General features: G+C 34.6%; 1 protein-coding gene and 3 pseudogenes across 1 annotated transcript; 3 read left to right on the top strand and 1 right to left on the bottom strand.

The window, feature by feature from the left end:
- Positions 1-580: 580 nt before the first annotated feature.
- Positions 581-1,442, bottom strand: LOC132183182 (Plant invertase/pectin methylesterase inhibitor superfamily protein). Its single transcript, XM_059596589.2, has one exon. It carries the CDS (start codon positions 1,369-1,371, stop codon positions 784-786), a length of 588 nt encoding a protein of 195 aa, XP_059452572.2. The 5' UTR covers positions 1,372-1,442; the 3' UTR covers positions 581-783.
- Positions 1,443-7,039: 5,597 nt separating this feature from the next.
- On the top strand, positions 7,040-7,662 carry LOC132182004 (pectinesterase inhibitor 4 pseudogene; annotated as a pseudogene).
- A 4,886-nt stretch (positions 7,663-12,548) lies between these two features.
- LOC148585912 (pectinesterase inhibitor 4 pseudogene) lies at positions 12,549-13,171 on the top strand (annotated as a pseudogene).
- A 4,969-nt stretch (positions 13,172-18,140) lies between these two features.
- On the top strand, positions 18,141-18,761 carry LOC132182005 (pectinesterase inhibitor 4 pseudogene; annotated as a pseudogene).
- Positions 18,762-20,265: the final 1,504 nt, after the last annotated feature.

Here is a 20,265-nt window from a genome sequence, read left to right as displayed (position 1 = left end):
TGGTAGAGTGTTTTTGGAAGAGTAGGAGGCCAGGGAATTTTTCTCAATGGAGGAGTTCCGGATTCTTTGGTATATAGAGTTGGATATTGTGATGCTTGATCTCTTTTTAACTAAAAGAACATGTGATATAAAGATATCCCAAAGAAGGATTGAGGTCCCTATAATTTCAAAGATTTAGGTTCATTCAAAATGAACAGCCTAGATTGAGCCATGTAAGCCTTAGAAAACAATTAAAAAAGAAAAACTAAACCAAGTAGATTGTACAAAGGAAACACCAGTGCATGAATTCGGCTATTATACATTTGCTGAATTTGCAACTTGTGCAGAGACAAAGAAAGGTCCCTAAGACATGCAACTTTCCAACACCAATAATCTTAAGAGCTTAGCCCCTGCCTATAAAGACCCACAAATCTTCTCTGCAACGGCACGGATCATAACTAACGCTATATATGCCAAACACCTGATTCTTGTTTTCTGCCTTTGATTTTCTCTTTTCAAATTAAAAATATTAACAAACAATACAAACACAAAATACTCTAAATTAAACAAAAACAACTTAACATTTTTTATCACATCATGGTTCTAAAAAAAAAACAAAAACAACTTAACATTTTATATCACATCATAGTTCTTAAAAAAAAACAAAAACAACTTAACCTTTATATCACATCATAGTACATTTTCACACCCTATAAAAGGCATTAACAAGAAAAGTTCGTTTTTTTTTTCTTCTATAATGCATAATAACTAATATAATATAACCTCACGACCTCACGAATCTAATTAACCATGAAGAGATGCAAATTGATTAACCAAAGCCAAGGCATTGCTAGTCAATTGTGCAACTTTCACAATCCTGCCCCTAACAATGGTCTTCACCTTCCCATTCATGGCATTCCCTGCAAACCCTTCACTGCACGTATCCTCATTCGTCAAAACAGCACTAACCCAAGTTTGTATATCACTCATAAACATCTGAAAATTAGACCCCTTAAGCTTGCCCATCTGACCTATAGACCTCTGAAGCTGGTCCACCGCATCGCCAAACACCTCCACACAGTCCTTCATGGCGCCAAGCACTCTATGGCTCATTCCTTGGCTCTTCGACAGCTCCTTCATCGCCGAACAGGTTGAGCGAACCGACAAAAGAGTCACGTTGAGGGCCGTGCTGGCCAGAATCCGAGGGCTTGTTTGGATCAAATTTGCATGGATAGAGAGAGAGCTGAAGCAAAGTCCTGGATAGGTTGTTGATCTGCAAGACGTTCTGATGAACTCGGTGCTCAATGGGCTCGCCATAGCCACTAAGCTTGAGCTAGTGGCAACTAGTATGAGAAGAGATGTCACAAAAAGTTTAGAAGAAGAGCCTTCCATTTCTCTCAAGTATATACTATGGAGGGGGATGTTGGGGATGTGGGGGTGATGAAAGTAGGAGGGAAGTTTTCGCAGTATATATACACAATACACCTAAAAGAACCGACTTGATCATTTTGTGGGGGAGTCATTTTGTGGGGGAGTCCAAGAAAATTAAAGCCACGTGTTTATGCTAAATATCTTAATTGGACCATTGGGTACTTCTCAATTTGCTCAACTTGGTTTCAGGGTCGCGTGGCTCAATAATTTTTTATATTAAATATTTTGAAAAAAAATTACTGATAAACTATATATTAATTTACCTCTTCATATCGGCTTAAACTTTTGGGATAAGTACTAATTTAATTAACAGGGGGCCAAAGGCCCCTTGACTCTGTCAATTCATCTCATATTTAAATTAAATATTCCACGTGCTGAGCCTCACCTATTAAAAATTACAAATCAAATTTTTTTACATGAAAACAACATGGGTCCAACAAGTCGCGCAGAAGATGTTGTGTTCTTTTTCGTAATTGCAGAAGATATTTTTCAAGGTTAAATATCATGTTGTGTGCGGCTGGGGCCTGAGGAGTCATGAGGACAGGGGCCTTTGGGCAAGTTGCTTGTGATAATGTTAATGTTAGCATACGCAGGCCGCAGCCATATCCATATGGCACATGTGCTTGTGATAACTCCCAACTCGGACCAAACTTTGAAATCAACATTAATACAAGTTACTGCCAAAACTACATCGTCGGCCGGTCGTCATCTTGGTCAAAATGGCCATTCAATTATTGAAATTCTCTTTCGAAATATCATTATTATTTATTGGTCTACGTCTAATATGATCAAATACAAATTCGGGATTTTTATTGCTCCAAGTCAGTTATATATTACTCGCAATGACCGTTATCTCATACTATCAAATCTCGTAACAAATTTTAACCATGACGCCCAATTTATGCTAAATATCTCATGAGTTGGGCAAGTGGGTTGTCAATCAATTTGCTCAACTTGGATTCATATGAGGAGCATGCATGTACGTATAGTAGGAGTTCACACTCGCTAACATATGTTATCAACACATGTTCCTTGGAGTATATCCGAAACATGTCTGGATTTATGTTTCATACGCTACTTACTATCATTCGTCAGCATTCAATTTGGCCATTTTGGATCGAATTCATGTATAATGTGGTCCAAATAATCAAATAATTCAATTGCGTGCAGCTAGCCAACTTGTACATACTTACTGCATGCAAGTACTTGACGTTGTGGCTAGAAGATAGATAGTTTTTATTTTCAGAAGATATTTTTGAAGATTTAGGGGTCCAATCCAGTAAGACTAAAAGAGATGAGAACGGAGATGAGAGAGAAGAGAAGGAGCTCCATTTTAAATGCATTTGTTGGTTCTTGTAGCTAGCCTACAAAGGAGCCTTTCGGCCACGTTGCTGTACTCTGTTTGCATGCGCATGTCACATCCATATCCAACAAGTGGCCTCTTAACATTCCAAAACTTACCATCGGTTAATATGAATTTAATCATTTAATAAATATTTTTAACATTTTTTAATCCGTGTGAGTTCATGGTTCGAACTTATCATCTTTGATTTTATAGATACCATGTTAAATTATAATTTATTTTCCATCATGTGTGAGTTTAGGGTTTGAACTCATGATTTTTTACTCTAATATCATGTTAAATAATAATTTGTCTAAAAAATTTAAGTTAATAAGAATAGATAAATTTAATCGTTTAATGAATACTTTAACCGCCCGCCATGCTAGTCTTGCCCATAATGGTCATTCAATTATTGACATTTTCGCTCCAATGAAAAAGCTCACATAGCCTTGGACTCAACTTTAATGTCACGAGTTAGTTTAGAACATTATCTACTATAAAGCTACAAAAGTTAAAAACTTTTCATCCTCGTATTCTTATCAAAACACACATGCAGACATGTTGGGATGCTATAAAGCTAACCAAAACATAAAGTTAACCAAAAACATAATCATTGCTATTATACTATAAATCCAAGGACGATTGCTTTTCATCCTCGTATGCTTCTCTTGTACGTTGTCTTTCAATTCCAAATAACTCCAAGAAAATATCCTCCTTTTCTTCTCTCTTCTCACACTCCCTCTTTTAACAAATATCATATGAATATACTAGATTTAACTATTGCTATTACGCCAATAATAACAAAAAATCAATGATTCATGCCAATCTTGCACTTATCTTGCAACTTTTTTCCTCGACGGTGATTCTTAGCTCTAGCAATATTATGTAAAATAACTAACTAAAAAGTGCAATTTTTTACTATAGCAAAAGATAATTTACTTGAGGTTAAAAAAAAAAAAAAAAAAAAAAAAAAGGGCTTTATGTTAAAAGAGATTTTTGAAACATTTGTTAGAGATGCTCCTAGCGGCCTGTTGGCAATATGTTAACACGTGCTCGTGCCTTATAGGATATCGCATATTTAGGCCTATCATACGGTAGCCGTAGGGCCCTCACATATTATATTACATTGATTATGAGAATAAAGCACTAAACATTTGGAATGTAGGATCAATTCCAATCAATGGAAAATTTCATTAGCGTATTCCCTAAATTTTATTGAATTTAGTATTTTTATAATATTTATTTTTGTTGTTTTATGCTGATATGTCATTCTTTTAATGGAATGTATAAAAGATTTAATTTATGCTAAGTCCCTATAGAAACTATTCTTAAAAAAAATTATGTTGAAAAATATACTAAAGTCGTAAGTGACATTTTTTTTTTCCTAAATAAAGTGGTAAGTGACATTATCTGAAGCTGAAGAATCAAGTTCCTCGGAGCCCATGAATTAAGGTACAAACATCTATAATAAGCTGACAAAAAAGGGTTTCCCTGTAGCTTTTTTCCCTTATTCAATTTTTTTTTTTAAAAAAAAAAAAAAAAAAAAAAAAAAAAATCTGACAAAAAAGGGTAATTCTGTGCAATTGGAGGCGATTGAATTGGATAACCTTAAAGATATATATTGAATTCCCACGTTTTCTGATATTAACAAAACTTTATTCCAAAAAAAAAAGAGAAATTTCCAACAAGATATAATGTGTTAAAGGGATCCGGATCCTCATAGAGAAATTTCAGATCAAGGCCGTCCATTTCTATCTAAGGGCCAATGTTCATCCTACTATCCTACTAATAATAAAATCATATTTAAAATTTAAAAAGAAATATAAAATAAATAATAAAATAAATAAAATTTGTATAACTAATTCAATTTATTAGAGAAAGAAAGAGATTTTCTAAATCTAGTTGTTAAAAGTAGAAGGTAGGGAAGGTTTTTGGTGGCCCACATAAATGAATTCATTCCCTCTTGAGGTCCAACTTTCAATCAAGCCCATATGTTCAACGCCTAGCATAAAGTGGGAGAATTTGGGGTGGCTCGAAGCCGAAAAGACTAGTACTAAATAATGTCAAAAGGTACTAAATAATGTCTCACGTTTTGTGTATATGAGTTTTTGGAAACTATTTTTGTTTTTTGTTTTTTGTGGATTTGAAATTTAGAGTATCTATTTAGTGTAAATAAAGGGTAATATTGTAAATTTTGTTTTTCAACTTTAATGTTAGGACAATATTATTCTCTATTTCACACTAAATAGATACTCTCAATTTCAAATGAAATAGAGAGTTTTCTATTCAATTTCTTATAATTTGATTTTTAAGGGTGAGTTAGGTTTGTATTATCTAGTATCAAAACCAACCATTACATCACGGGTTTGAGTTACGGAAATGGTGATTGGCAAAATATTGATAAGTGATTGAAGCTGATTTGTAAAAAATTTATGTCCATTCAATTTACAAGAAATGTTTATTAAGTTTTACAATAGGTTTTACAAAATCTTAGTACTTAATAATATAAGGCTTTTTTTATTTTCCTACGCTAATTAATAATATAAAGGTTTTATTCAACACAATTTGTATAATTAATTCATCCGTATTGCATTGCTCTTTCACATCTAAAAGCTTTTTTTTTTTTTTTTCCTCTTAGCAATACAAAGGATCAGAGAGAGGGGGAGAAGACAATCTGTTAAATTTCTCTTCGTTCGGCTTTGGGCTTTTACACCCTTTGCAAAATTTCTTTCTAACTTGATTATATGAATTCCTCTAACCTAATCTCTAAAAGTGTCATGGCCATGTCTTTAAAAGGCTAAATACAATTGAAGTCTCTAAAATACGGGACATATATATTTCAATTTGCTCCTTCAATTTTAAAATGGTTCAATTTCGTTTTTGAACTTTTAATAAGGGTCCATTGGGTTTGAGATTTCAAAGAATACAACTTTAGAAATAACTATTTTAAATGTGTGATTTGAAATAGTAATCTTTAAAAATACAATTAAGTGTTTGACAAAATCGCAATTTGACATACATTAAAATTGTAGTTTAAGTGGGGGGAGGGAGTTACAACTCCCTCCTTCCCGCCCCCTTTCTCCTTCTCCCTTGCCCTCCAATGGTCCTCGGGTGCTTTCTTGCGATGCTTGGCTGGTTGGTGGTGGGGCGTGAAACATGTGAGGGTTTGTTGGGTTTTGTTATTTTCAAATTAGAAATTAATATATTCACATTAGATTTGCTTTTAGTAGCGATCTATGGGGTGAAGTTTTATTTGTTTTCTTAAGTTTTGTTTTCGCGAATACTAAAGAATAACAAAATTGGTTTCAGGTTGGTCTTTTGTTTTCTTATGGTTCATTTTATGAGAGCCAACCATAGACCAATGACAGAGGAGTTATCAAGCATAAAGAAGAATTGTCACTATGGTAAAAACAGTGAAGATGATTGCAATTAACAAAGCACTAGTAGTGGAGATAAAATAAAAAAATAATAATAATAATTAAAAAAAAAAAAAAAAAAAACCAGGGAACGAAGAACCTGACATCAAATAGAGATGTGATTCGTCGAAATTTGCTATAGATCTGAAATTGTTTGAGACGATGACTTTTCATAGATATTGTCTTATAATAGCACAAGAGGCTATTGTGTATATCATAGATAATGTTTGACTTGTGAAGATTTCAAATTATATTTTTGGCATTGTATGGAGTATTTTGCCCAATTTGATTATTATATTAATGAAGAGATAATTTGTTCAAAAAAAAAAAAAAAATTGTGGTTTCGCTTTTAAAATTTTGACTTTTTAAAAATGTTCCATCTTGCTTGCAATTAAAAAACGCATAAAATATGCATTTTTAAATCACAACAGTTTAAAAACGCAATCTTAAACAATTTATTTTCAGCGACACAAAACCGAACCAACAACCAATCCAAATCCACATGCAAGCTAGCAGCCAACAATCCAGCAAGTAGCCGAACAACAAGCAAACAAAATATCAATTAACATCCACACAAATAGAGAACCAGCAACCATTTCCCCAATTAACCAAGCAAACCATATAAATGCAGAAACAACAAAACCAAATCCACAACAATATATCCAACCAGCCAGCTAGCCACAGAGTACTATATCATCCCCGTTATTCCTTATATATTGCTATTTCCATCTTTTATTTTGGGTGCATGTTTTGTAGCTTAGAGTTTAAATTGGTGTAAAATATTATATCAACTCCACATTAATCTCCTCCACACACCCATCAGTGCAAGGAAAAGGCATAGAGAGAGAGAGAGATGACGACAGTCAACACCATTATAAGCCCAATGTCGTACCAGGTTCTCACCATTCTTCTTACTCTTCTATTCATCTCAAAGCTTCACACAGCCTCAGCCACCACCGACAGAACATATGTCAAGACAGCATGCAATTCAACCACGTACCCAAAAATCTGCTACAACTCCCTCTCCCTTTACGCCTCTAAAATCAAACGAAACCCTCAAAAACTCAGCAAAACCGCCCTCTCCATAACCATAAAAGCCGCACACAAAGCATCCTCCCAAGTCTCAAAGCTACTGAAAGTGAAGAAATTAACGAGTTTCGAAGCTGCACTCATTCAGGACTGCGTCATGAACATCAACGACTCCATCGACGGGCTCAAGCAATCTCTGCATGCCATTGACCATTTAAGCGGTTCGGATAAGGAATCTGATGATCAGATGGACGACATAAAAACATGGGTGAGCGCCGCCTTAACAAATGAGAATACATGCACGGATGGGTTTGATGATGAAGGGAAAAAGGTAATAAGCGCGACAGTGAAGAACGAAATCAAAAACAGTATATTAAAAGTTGTGGGGCTAACTAGCAATGCCTTGTCTCTCATCGACAGGACAACAATCTCAAGCACAAGTTAAATGCAACCCTGGCTAGCTAATATTCTTCCTTAATCTTGGGGGTGGAAGTATAATTAGATAGCCATCATGTTCCAGACTCGGAGATGAAGCGAAAGAAGAGAGATTAATATATATGTACATGATCTCTCTGAAGTACTAGTTCAAAAGAAAAATAATGATTATTTAGTCCATATTTTCAAATATTGTTAAAACAATTCTTCAATATTACATGAAAAGAAATTTTGTTACAAATTATTTGGTTGTTTACTTTACATTTTGAAGGAAATTATTGAAAGATTAAGGCTCCATAAAATGTTTTTTCAACTGAATTCATTTTTTACGAAAATGAATTTAGCTAAAAAACATTTTTCGATATTTGGCTCGTACCAAAAATCAACACACATTTTTTATATTTTCATTCAATTATATTAATGGATAGCTATCAACTTCATTCACAACATAAAAATATTAATATATATATATAAAACAACTAAAAAAAATCAAACTAAAAATTATGTTTAATTAAAATATATACAAATTGACTAATAATAATAATATATTATCATATAATCTAAAGAGTTGTGAGGAAGAGAGAGAGAGAGTGAGTCGGGGAGACAACAAAGAGGAGTTTCGGAATAAAGATGTGTGAGAATAAAAGGATTGGTGATCAGTGAGATTAAGATCCAGTATAATTGTATGACCATATTGTTTGCAATTTGGACAAACAATTATGAGAGGATCCTTGTGGGGAAACCACCTGATCGGACAAGTGGGTGGGCTTAAAAATAAAATAAAATTAAAAAAAAAAAAAAAACTTAAGACACATTTGGGCGCCAGGTAGGCCACATAAGAGGCTCTCTCACAATTACCATTTTACACTGAAAATATAATATGGGTTGACTAAAATTTTATATCATACCAAACAGTCAAAAACAAAAAATTAAAATTAAAAAACCATTTTACACTAAAACAAATTGGCCTAATTACAAATATAACCATTAATGATTTTTATTTACTAATTGAGCGTCAAGTCCAATTAATATTTTGTACATTTGAACCTTTTTTTTTTTTTTTTTGAATTGGTACTCAAATCTTTCATTCCTTAAAGAGACCTTTTGGCCAATACAACCTCCCGAATGCAGGGGGGACATAATCATCCCATACATGACAATCTGTGAGATTCAAAGCCAATTTTGCTATTCTGTGTGCCGCCTCATTAGCAGTTCTCTTCACGTAACTTACCCTCCATGTTTGGCAGCTGTTCCGCATGATCTTCGCACCTTCCATCAGGTGCCCATAGTGACATGCTGCTCTCTTCACTCTGTAAAGCTTGAATGACTACTACGGAGTCCCCCTCAAGAATAATATTTTGGAAATTCATTTGCTTGACCAGCTCAACTATTACCCAAGCCGCTGCCACCTCTGCATTCGTTGGGTCTGTTATATGAGGCTTCGTCATACACTTGGTCACCAACACCTCTCCAGCATGATCGCATGCAACTATCCCCACCCCCATCATCCTACGCCTTGTGACTAGGGCAGCATCCCAGTTAAGTTTCACCATCCCCAAACCCGGCGCTTGCCATTTCTCTCATGGTGGTTGTATCATTGGAGCTGTGCTTGCCCGTATAACTATGTCAGCCTGCATCGCCGCATCTAACTGATCATTTGCATGTTGGAGTATTACCTTCGGTGGTAAAAAGGTTCCCCTTAAAGACCAGCTTGTTTCTTCTCAACTAGAGTTGTCTAGCAACACAGGCTGCCAGATCGAGTTCCTCATCCTTCAAGCGATCTGTCAACTTAGCAAAGATGTTTAGAAACGCATCTAATCATCACTAGTACTTTTTGGAAGCTTTTTGGCACATTCCAACCAGACATCTCTTGCCGAGGGGAAATTCCAAACAACGTGGCCAGTTGTTTCCACCTCTATCTTGCAAATCGGGCATAGGGGATCCCCCGTAATTTTACACTTCCATAAATTCTCCATCATGGGCAAGATGTTGTTATAAGCTTGCCAAAGGGAAGTTTTCATTGTCCTCGGACCACGAATTTTTCATATCCTTTTCCACACAATGTTCACGGAATTCGCCATAGAACTCCCCTCGTGTCCCGCAACATTATTTCCTTGGCTAGATGGTAAGCACTTCAAACCGTGTTGTCTCTATTTTTGTTATCGCCCCATACTCTCCGATCACTTTGATTTCTTGGGCAAATAGGCATACAACAAATTAAGGTGGCCTCTTCCTCATTAAAAACCTCCACCAATAGGGGAATATTCCACCAATTTGTGTCCATGTCAATGAGATCACATTTTTATATATGTTAATTATTAATTAAGTTATACTATAATTCTTGAACATTGATAGAGTTATAGTTTTTTTTTTTTTTTTTTGGTCAAGGACTTTAAAATTTACTACTAAGTCAATTGCTTAAAAGACATTTTTTAAGTTATTTTTTACAGTTATGTATTTTCTAAGAAGTTAATGGCTGCAAAGTCCTATTATGAGGCAACGCCTTGGCCTTAGTTGTTTCCTAATATACACATGCAAAAATTATTATTATTATATATATATTGTAAGAACACTATCGATTAAAACAAAGAAGAAAACAGGAACATGAGAACCAAAACACTTGGGGGGAGGTGGATATTTGCCACTACAAATGGGGACAGAAGAGAGGGGAGAAAAGTAGGTGGAAATGTAGCCAGAGTGAGAGCTAGCCGCAACCCAATAAGCTACACGGTGAGCGCAGAAGTTTGCATATGAGAATTGCATGCTTTTTTTTTTAAAAAAAAAGGGAAAATCAACTTTACCTCCTAAAGTTTCAGGGGTTTTTTAATTTGAACCCTAAAGTTTAAAAATTGGTAGGCATCCCCTCAATGTTTCAAAAATTTTCAATTTAAACCTTCTGTTATTAATTTCCGTTAAATTGGACTGAAATTTTTTTAAAAAGGCCTGAGGTTAATTATGTAATTTTAGAGATTTCCGTCCAATTTGACGAAAATTAGTAACGAAATGTTTAAATTGAAATTTTTTGAAATATTAAGGGGGTACATTGCCAATTTTTAAACTTTGAGGTTCAAATTGAAAAACCCTTGAAACTTCAAGGGGTGAAGTGGATTTTTCCATAAAAAAAAATGTGATGCGTATATGTTAAGGACACGTCAATTTTCGAAGCTGATTCGTAAAAAGTTTATGTCCATTCAATTTACAGGAAATGTTTATTAAGTTTTACAATAGGTTTTACAAAATCTTAGTACTTAATAATATAAGGCTTTTCTTTGTTTTCCTACGCTAATTAATAATATAAAGGTTTCATTCAACACAATTTGTATAACTAATTCATCCGTATTGCATTGCTATTTCACATCTAAAAGCTTAATTTTTTTTTTCCTCTTAGCAATACAAAGGATCAGAGAGAAGGGGAGAAGACAATCTGTTAAATTTCTCTTCGTTCGGCTTTGGGCTTTTGCACCCTTTGCAAAATTTCTTTCTAATTGGATTATATGAATTCCTCTAACCTAATCTCTAAAAGTGTCATGGCCATGTCTTTAAAAGGCTAAATACAATTGAAGTCTCTAAAATATGGGACATATATATTTCAATTTGCTCATTCAATTTTAAATTGGTTTAATTTCGTTTTTGAACTTTTCATAAGGGTCCGTTGGGTTTGAGATTTCAAAAAATACAATTTTAGAAATAACTATTTTAAATGTGTGATTTGAAATAGTAATTTTTAAAAATATAATTAAGCGTTTGACAAAATCCTAGTTTGACATACATTAAAAATTGTAGTTTAAGTGGGGGGAGGGAGTTACGACTCTCTCCTTCCCGCACCCTTTCTCCTTCTCCCTTGCCCTTCAATGGTCCTCGAGTGCTTTCTAGCGGTGCTTGGCTGGCCGGCAGTGGCGCGTGGAACGTGTGAGGGTTTGCTGGGTTTTGTTATTGTATTTTCGTTGTTTTCAAAAAAGAAATTAAAATATTCACATTAGATCCGCTTCTAGTAGCGATCTATGGGGTGAAGTTTTATTTGTTTCCTTAAGTTTTGTTTTCATGAATACTAAAGAACAACGAAATTGGTTTCAGGTCGGTCTTTTGTTTTCTTATGGTTCATTTTATGAGAGCCAACCATAGACCAATGACAGAGGAGTTATCAAGCATAAAGAAGAATTGTCACTATGGTAAAAGCAGTGAAGATGATTGCGATTAATAAAGCACTAGTAGTGGAGATAAAAATAAAAAATAAAAAATAAAAAAAGCCAGGGAATGAAGAACCTGACATCAAAAAGAGACGTGATTCGTCGAATTATATTTTTGGCATTGTATGGAGCATTTTACCTCATTTGATTGTTATATCAATGAAGAGATAATTTGTTCAAAAAAAAAAAAAAAAATTGTGGTTTAGTTTTAAAATTTTGTGTTTTTAAAAATGTACTATCTTGCTTGCAATTAAAAAACGCATAAAATATGCATTTTTAAATCGCAATAGTTTAAAAACGCAATCTTAAACAATCTATTCTCAGCGACACAAAACCGAACCAACAACCAATCCAAATCCACATGCCAGCTAGCAGCCAACAGTCCAGCAAGTAGCCGAACAACAAGCAAACAAAATATCAATTAATAGCCACACAAACAAAGAACCAGCAACCATTTCCGCAATTAACCAAGCAAATCATATAAATGCAGAAACAGCAAAACCAAATCCACAGCAATATATCCAACCAGCTAGCTAGCCACAGAGTACTATATCATCCCCTTTATTCCTTATATATTGCTCTTTCCATCTTTTATTTTGGGTGCATGTTTTGCAGCTTAGAGTTTTAAATTGGTGTAGAATATTATATCCACTCCACATTAATCTCCTCCACACACCCATCAGTGCAAGGAAAAGGCAGAGAGAGAGAGAGATGACGACAGTCAACACCATTATAAGGCCAATGTCGTACCAGGTTCTCACCATTCTTCTTACTCTTCTATTCATCTCAAAGCTTCACACAGCCTCAGCCACCACCAACATAACATATGTCAAGACAGCATGCAATTCAACCACGTACCCAAAAATCTGCTACAACTCCCTCTCCCCCTACGCCTCTAAAATCAAACGAAGCCCTCAAAAACTCAGCAAAACCGCCCTCTCCATAACCATAAAAGCCGCACACAAAGCATCCTCCCAAGTCTCGAAGCTATTGAAAGTGAAGAAATTAACGCGTTTCGAAGCTACACTCATTAAGGACTGCGTCATGAACATCAAAGACTCCATCGACGGGCTCAAGCAATCTCTGCATGCCATCGACCATTTAAGCGGTTCGGATAAGGAATCTGATGATCAGATGGACGACATAAAAACATGGGTGAGCGCCGCCTTAACGAATGAGAATACATGCATGGATGGGTTTGATGATGAAGGGAAAAAGGTAATAAGCGCGACAGTGAAGAACGAGATCAAAAACAGTATATTAAAAGTTGTGGGGCTAACTAGCAATGCCTTGTCTCTCATCGACAGGACAACAATCTCAAGCACAAGTTAAATGCAACCCTGGCTAGCTAATACTCTTCCTTAATCTTGGGTGGAAGTTTAATTAGATAGCCATCATGTTCTAGACAAGATGAAAAGAAGGAAGAGAGATTAATATATATATACATGATCTCTCTGAAGTACTAGTTCAAAAGAAAAATGATGATTATTTAGTCCATATTTTCAAATATTGTTAAAACAATTCTTCAGTATTACATGAAAGGAAATTTTGTTACAAATTATTTGGTTGTTTACTTTACATTTTGAAGGAAATTATTGAAAGATTAAGGCTCTGTAAAATGTTTTTTCAACATAATTCATTTTTTACGAACATGAATTTAGCTAAAAAACATATTTCGGTATTTGGCTCGTACCAAAAATCAACACACATTTTTTATATTTTCATTCAATTATATTAATGGATAGCTATCAACTTCATTCACAACATAAAAATATTAATACATATAAAACAACTAAAAAAATCAAACTAAAAATTATGTTTAATTAAAATATATACAAATTGACTAATAATAATAATAATAATAATATCATATAATCTAAAGAGTTGTGAGGAAGAGAGAGAGAGAGTGAGTCGGGGAGACAACAAAGAGGAGTTGTGGAATAAAGATATGTGAGAATAAAAGGGTTGGTGATCAGTGAGATTAAGATCCAGTATAATTGTATGACCATATTGTTTGCAATTTGGATAATCAATTATGAGAGGATCCTTGTGGGACCCACCTGATCAGACAAGTGGGTGGGCTTAAAAAAAAAAAACTCAAGACACATTTCGGCGCCAGGTAGGCCACATAGGAGGTTCTCTCACAATTACCATTTTACATTGAAAATATAATATGGGTTGACTAACATTTTATATCACACAAAACACTCAAAAACAAAAAATTAAAATCAAAAAACCATTTTACATTAAAACAAATTGGCCTAATTACAAAATAACCATTAATGATTTTTATTTACTAACTGAGCGTAAAGTCCAATTGATATTTTGTACATTTGAACCTTGTTTTTTTTTTTTTTTTTTTTTTGAATTGGTACTCGAATCTTTCATTCCTTAAAGAGACCTTTTGGCCAATATAACCTCCCGAATGCAAGGGGGACAGAATCATCCCATACATGACAATTTGTGAGATTCAAAGCCAATTTTGCTATTCTGTGTGCCACCTCATTAGCAGTTCTCTTCACGTGACTTACCCTCCATGTTTGGCAGCTGTTCAGCATAATCTTCGCGTCTTCCATCAGGTGCCCATAGTGACATGCTGCTCTCTGCACTCTGTAAAGCTTGAATGACTACTACGAAGTCCCCCTCAAGAATAATATTTTGGAAATTCATTTGCCTAATCAGGTCAACTGTTACCCAAGCCGCCGCTACCTCTGCATTTGTTGGGTCTGTTATATGAGGCTTTGTCATACACTTGGTCACCAACACCTCTCCAGCATGATCGCGTGCATCTATCCCCACCCCTATCATCCTACGCCTTGTGTCTAAGGCAGCATCCCAGTTATGTTTCACCATCCCCAAACCCGGCGCTTGCCGTTTCTCTCGTGGTGGTTGTCTCATTGGAGCTGTGCTTGCCCATATAAGTATGTCAGCCTACATCGCCACATCTGACTGATCATTTGCGTGTTGGAGTATTACCTTCGATGGTAAAAAGGTTCCCCTTAAAGACCAGCTTGTTTCTTCTTAACCATAGTTGTCTAGCAACACAGGCTGCCAGATCGAGTTCCTTATCGTTCAAGCGATCCGTTAACTTAGCAAAGATGTTTTGGAACACATCTAATCATCACTAGTACTTTTTGGAAACTTTTTGTCACATTCCAACCAGACGTCTCTTGCCGAGGGGAAATTCCAAACAACATGGCCAATTGTTTCCACCTCCATCTTCCAAATCGGGCATAGGGGATCCCCCGTAATTTTACGCTTCCATAAATTCTCCATCGTGGGCAAAATGTTGTTACAAGCCTGCCAAAGGAAAGTTTTCACTGTCCTTGGACCACGAATTTTCCATATCCTTTTCCACACAATGTTAATGGAATTCGCCATCGAATTCCCCTCGTGTCCCACAACATTATTTCCTTGGCTAGATGGTAAGCACTTCAAACGGTGTTGTCTCCATTTTTGTTATCGCCCCATACTCTCCGATCACTTTGATTTCTTAGGCAAATAGGCATACAACAAATTAAGGTGGCCTCTTCCTCTTTAAAAACCTCCTCCACTAGGGGAATATTCCACCAATTTGTGTCCATGTCAATGAGATCACATTTTTATATATGCTAATTATTAATTAAGTTATACTATAATTCTTGAACATTGATAGAGTTATAGTTTTTTTTTTTTTTTTTTTTTTGGTCAAGGACTTTAAAATTTACTACTAAGTGAATTGCTTAAAAGACATTTTTTTAAGTTATTTTTTACAGTTATGTATTTTCTAAGAAGTCAATGGTTGCGAAGTCTTATTATGAGGCAACGCCTTGGCCTTAGTTGTTTCCTAATATACACATGCAAAAATTATTATTATTATTATTATTATTATTATTGTAAGAACACTTTCGATTAAAACAAAGAAGAAAACAGGAACATGAGAACCAAAACACTAGGAGGGAGGTGGATCTTTGTCACTACAAATTGGGACAGAAGAGAGGGGAGAAAAGTAGGTGGAAATGTAGCCAGAGTGAGATCTAGCCGCAACCCATAAGCTACATGGTGAGCGCAAAAGTTTGCATATGAGAATTGTATGCTATTAAAAAAATGGGAAAAATTTACTTTACCCCCCTAAAGTTTCAGGGGTTTTTAAATTTGAACCCCAAAGTTTAAAAATTGGCAATGTACCCCTTCAATGTTTCAAAAATTTTCAATTTAAACATTCTGTTACTAATTTCCGTTAAATTGGAAGGAATTTTTTTTATAAAAAGCCTGAGTGTAATTATTTAATTTTAGAGATTTTCGTCCAATTTGACGGAAATTAGTAACGACAGGTTTAAATTGAAAATTTTTGAAACATTAGGGGGATACATTGCCAATTTTTAAATTTTGAAGTTCAAATTGAAAAACCCTTGAAACTTCCGGGGGGTGAAATAGATTTTTCCCTAAAAAAATGTGATGCTTATATGTTAAGAACACGTCAATTTTTAAAGCTAATTTCTAAAAAATTTAAGTCCATTCAATTTACAGGAAATGTTTATTAAGTTTTACAATAGGTTTTACAAAATCTTAGTACTTGATAATATAAGGCCCTTTTTTTTTGTTTTCCTACGCTAATTAATAATATAAAGGTTTTATTCAACACAATTTATATAACTAATTCATCCGTATTGCATTGCTCTTTCACATCTAAAAGCTTTTTTTTTTTTTCTTTTTTTTTCCTCTTAGCAATACAAAGGATCAGAGAGAGGGGGAGAAGACAATCTGTTAAATTTCTCTTCGATCGACTTTGGGCTTTTGCACCCTTTGCAAAATTTCTTTCTAACTAGATTATATGAATTCCTCTAACCTAATCTCTAAAAGTGTCATGGCCATGTCTTTAAAAGGCTAAATACAATTGAAGTCTCTAAAATATAGGACATATATATTTCAATTTGCTCCTTCAATTTTAAAATGGTTTAATTTCGTTTTTGAACTTTTAATAAGGGTCCATTGGGTTCGAGATTTCTAAAAATACAACTTTAGAAATAACTATTTTAAATGTGTGATTTGAAATAGTAATTTTTAAAAATACAATTAAGCGTTTGACAAAATCGCAGTTTGACATACGTTAAAAATTGTAGTTTAAGTGGGGGGAGGGACTTACGACTCCCTCCTTCCCGCCCCCTTTCTCCTTCTCCCTTGCCCTTCAATGGTCCTTGGGTGCTTTCTAGCGGTGCTTGGCTGGCCGACGATGGCGCGTGGAACGTGTGAGGGTTTGCTGGATTTTGTTATTGTATTTTCGTTGTTTTTAAATAAGAAATTAATATATTCACGTTATATCTGCTTTTAGTAACGATCTATGGGGTGAAATTTTATTTGTTTTCTTAAGTTTTGTTTTTACAAATACTAAAGTATAACGGAATTGGTTTCAGGTCAGTCTTTTGTATTTTTATTGTTCATTTTATGAGAGCCAACCATAGACCAATGACAGAGGAGTTATTAAGTATGAAGAAGAATTGTCAATATGGTAAAAGCAGTGAAGATGATTGCGATTAATAAAGCACTAGTAGTGGAGATAAAAAAATAAAAAATAAAAAAAAGCGAGTGAATGAAGAACCTAACATCAAATAGAGACGCGATTCGTCAAAATTTGCTATAGATCTAAAATTGTTTGAGACAATGACTTTTCATAGATATTGTCTTATAATAGCACGAGAGGCTATTGTGTATATCATAGATAATGTTTGAGTTTTGAAGATTTCAAATTATATTTTTGGCATTATATGGAGCATTTTGCCCCATTTGATTGTTATATCAATGAAGAGATAATTTGTTCAAAAAAAAAATTTGCGGTTTAGCTTTTAATTGTGTTTTTAAAAGTGTACTATCTTGCTTGCAATTAAAAAACGCATAAAATATGCATTTTTAAATCGCTACAGTTTAAAAACGCAATCTTAAACAATCTATTTTCAGCGACACAAAACCGAACCAACAACCAATCCAAATCCATATGCAAGCTAGCAGCCAACAATCCAGCAAGTAGCCAAACAGCGAGCAAACAAAACATCAATTAACAGCCACACAAACAAAGAACCAACAACCATTTCCGCAATTAACCAAGCAAACCATATAAATGCAGAAACAACAAAACCAAATCCATAGCAATATATCCAACCAGCTAGCTAGCCACAGAGTACTATATCATCCCCTTTATTCCTTATATATTGCTCTTTCCATCTTTTATTTTGGGTGCATGTTTTGTAGCTTAGAGTTTTAAATTGGTGTAGAATATTATATCCACTCCACATTAATCTCCTCCACACACCCATCAGTGCAAGGAAAAGGCAGAGAGAGAGAGAGATGACGACTGTCAACACCATTATAAGCCCAATGTCGTACCAAGTTCTCACCATTCTTCTTACTCTTCTATTCATCTCAAAGCTTCACACAGCCTCAGCCACCACCGACAGAACATATGTCAAGATAGCATGCAATTCAACCACGTACCCAAAAATCTGCTACAACTCCCTCTCCCCCTACGCCTCTAAAATCAAACGAAGCCCTCAAAAACTCAGCAAAACCGCCCTCTCCATAACCATAAAAGCCGCACACAAAGCATCCTCCCAAGTCTTGAAGCTATTGAAAGTAAAGAAATTAACGCGTTTCAAAGCTACACTCATTAAGGACTGCGTCACGAACATCAAAGACTCCATCGACGGGCTCAAGCAATCTCTGCATGCCATTGACCATTTAAGCAGTTCGGATAAGGAATCTGATGATCGGATGGACGACATAAAAACATGGGTGAGCGCCGCCTTAACGAATGAGAATACATGCACGGATGGGTTTGATGATGAAGGGAAAAAGGTAATAAGCGTGACAATGAAGAACGAGATCAAAAACAGCATATTAAAAGTTGTGGGGCTAACTAGCAATGCCTTGTCTCTCATCGACTGGACAACAATCTCAAGCACAAGTTAAATGCAACCCTGGCTAGCTAATACTCTTCCTTAATCTTAGGTGGAAGTTTAATTAGATAGCCATCATGTTCTAGACTCGGAGATGAAGAGAAGGAAGAGAGATTAATATATATATATATATATACATGATCTCTCTGAAGTACTAGTTCAAAAGAAAAATGATGATTATTTAGTCCATATTTTCAAATATTGTTAAAACAATTCTTCAGTATTACATGAAAGGAAATTTTGTTACAAATTATTTGGTTGTTTACTTTTCATTTTGAAGGAAATTATTGAAAGATTAAGGCTCCATAAAATGTTTTTTCAACAGAAATCATTTTTTACGAAAACGAATTTAGCTAAAAAAACATTTTTCAGTATTTGGCTCGTACCAAAAATCAACAAACATTTTTTATATTTTCATTCAATTATATTAATGGATAGCTATCAACTTCATTCACGACATAAAAATATTAATATATATATATATAAAACAACTAAAAAAATCAAACTAAAAATTATGTTTAATTAAAATATATACAAATTGACTAATAATAATAATAATATTATCATATAATCTAAAGAGTTGTGAGGAAGAGAGAGAGAGTGAGTCGGGGAGACAACAAAGAGGAGTTGCGGAATAAAGATGTGTGAGAATAAAAGGATTGGTGATCAGTGAGATTAAGATCCAATATAATTGTATGACCATATTGTTTGCAATTTGGATAATCAATTATGAGAGGATCCTTGTGGGACCCACCTAATCGGACAAGTGGGTGGGCATAAAAAATAATAATAATAATAAAAATAAAAAATAAAACTCAAGACACATTTGGGCGCCAGGTAGGCCACATAAGATGCTCTTTCACAATTACCATTTTACACTGAAAATATAATATGGGTTGACTAATATTTTATATCACACCAAACACTCAAAAACAAAAAATTAAAATTAAAAAACCATTTTACACTAAAACGAATTGGCCTAATTACAAATATAACTATTAATGATTTTTATTTACTAACTGAGCGTAAAGTCCAATTAATATTTTGTACATTTGAACCTTTTTTTTTTCTTTTTTTTTTTTTTTTTGAATTGGTACTCGAATCTTTCATTCCTTAAAGAGACCTTTTGGCCAATACAACCTCCCGAATGCAGGGGGGACAGAATCATCCCATACATGACAATTTGTGAAATTCAAAGCCAATTTTGCTATTCTGTGTGCCGCCTCATTAGCAGTTATCTTCACGTGACTTACCCTCCATGTTTGGCAGCTGTTTAGCATGATCTTCGCATCTTCCATCAGGTGCCCGTAGTGACATGATGCTCTCTTCACTCTGTAAAGCTTGAATGACTACTACGGAGTCCCCCTCAAGAATAATATTTTGGAAATTCATTTGCCTGACCAGCTCAACTGTTACCCAAGCCATTTTATGGAAGTGTAAAATTACGGGGGATCCCCTATGCCCGATTTGAAAGATGGAGGTGGAAACAACTGGCCACGTTGTTTGGAATTTCCCCT

This window comes from Corylus avellana, chromosome 5, assembly GCF_965113065.1.
Source record: "Corylus avellana chromosome 5, dhCorAvel1.hap1.2, whole genome shotgun sequence".
NCBI classification, from domain to species: domain Eukaryota; kingdom Viridiplantae; phylum Streptophyta; class Magnoliopsida; order Fagales; family Betulaceae; genus Corylus; species Corylus avellana.
The sequence above is the reverse complement of the archived record's forward strand: the minus strand, read 5'-3'. Positions and strand labels throughout refer to the sequence as shown.

What these genes read in the sequence shown, in the direction of transcription:
- LOC132183182 (XM_059596589.2), bottom strand. Translation starts at nt 1,371, where the DNA reads ATGGAAGGCTCTTCTTCTAAACTTTTTGTGACATCTCTTCTCATACTA.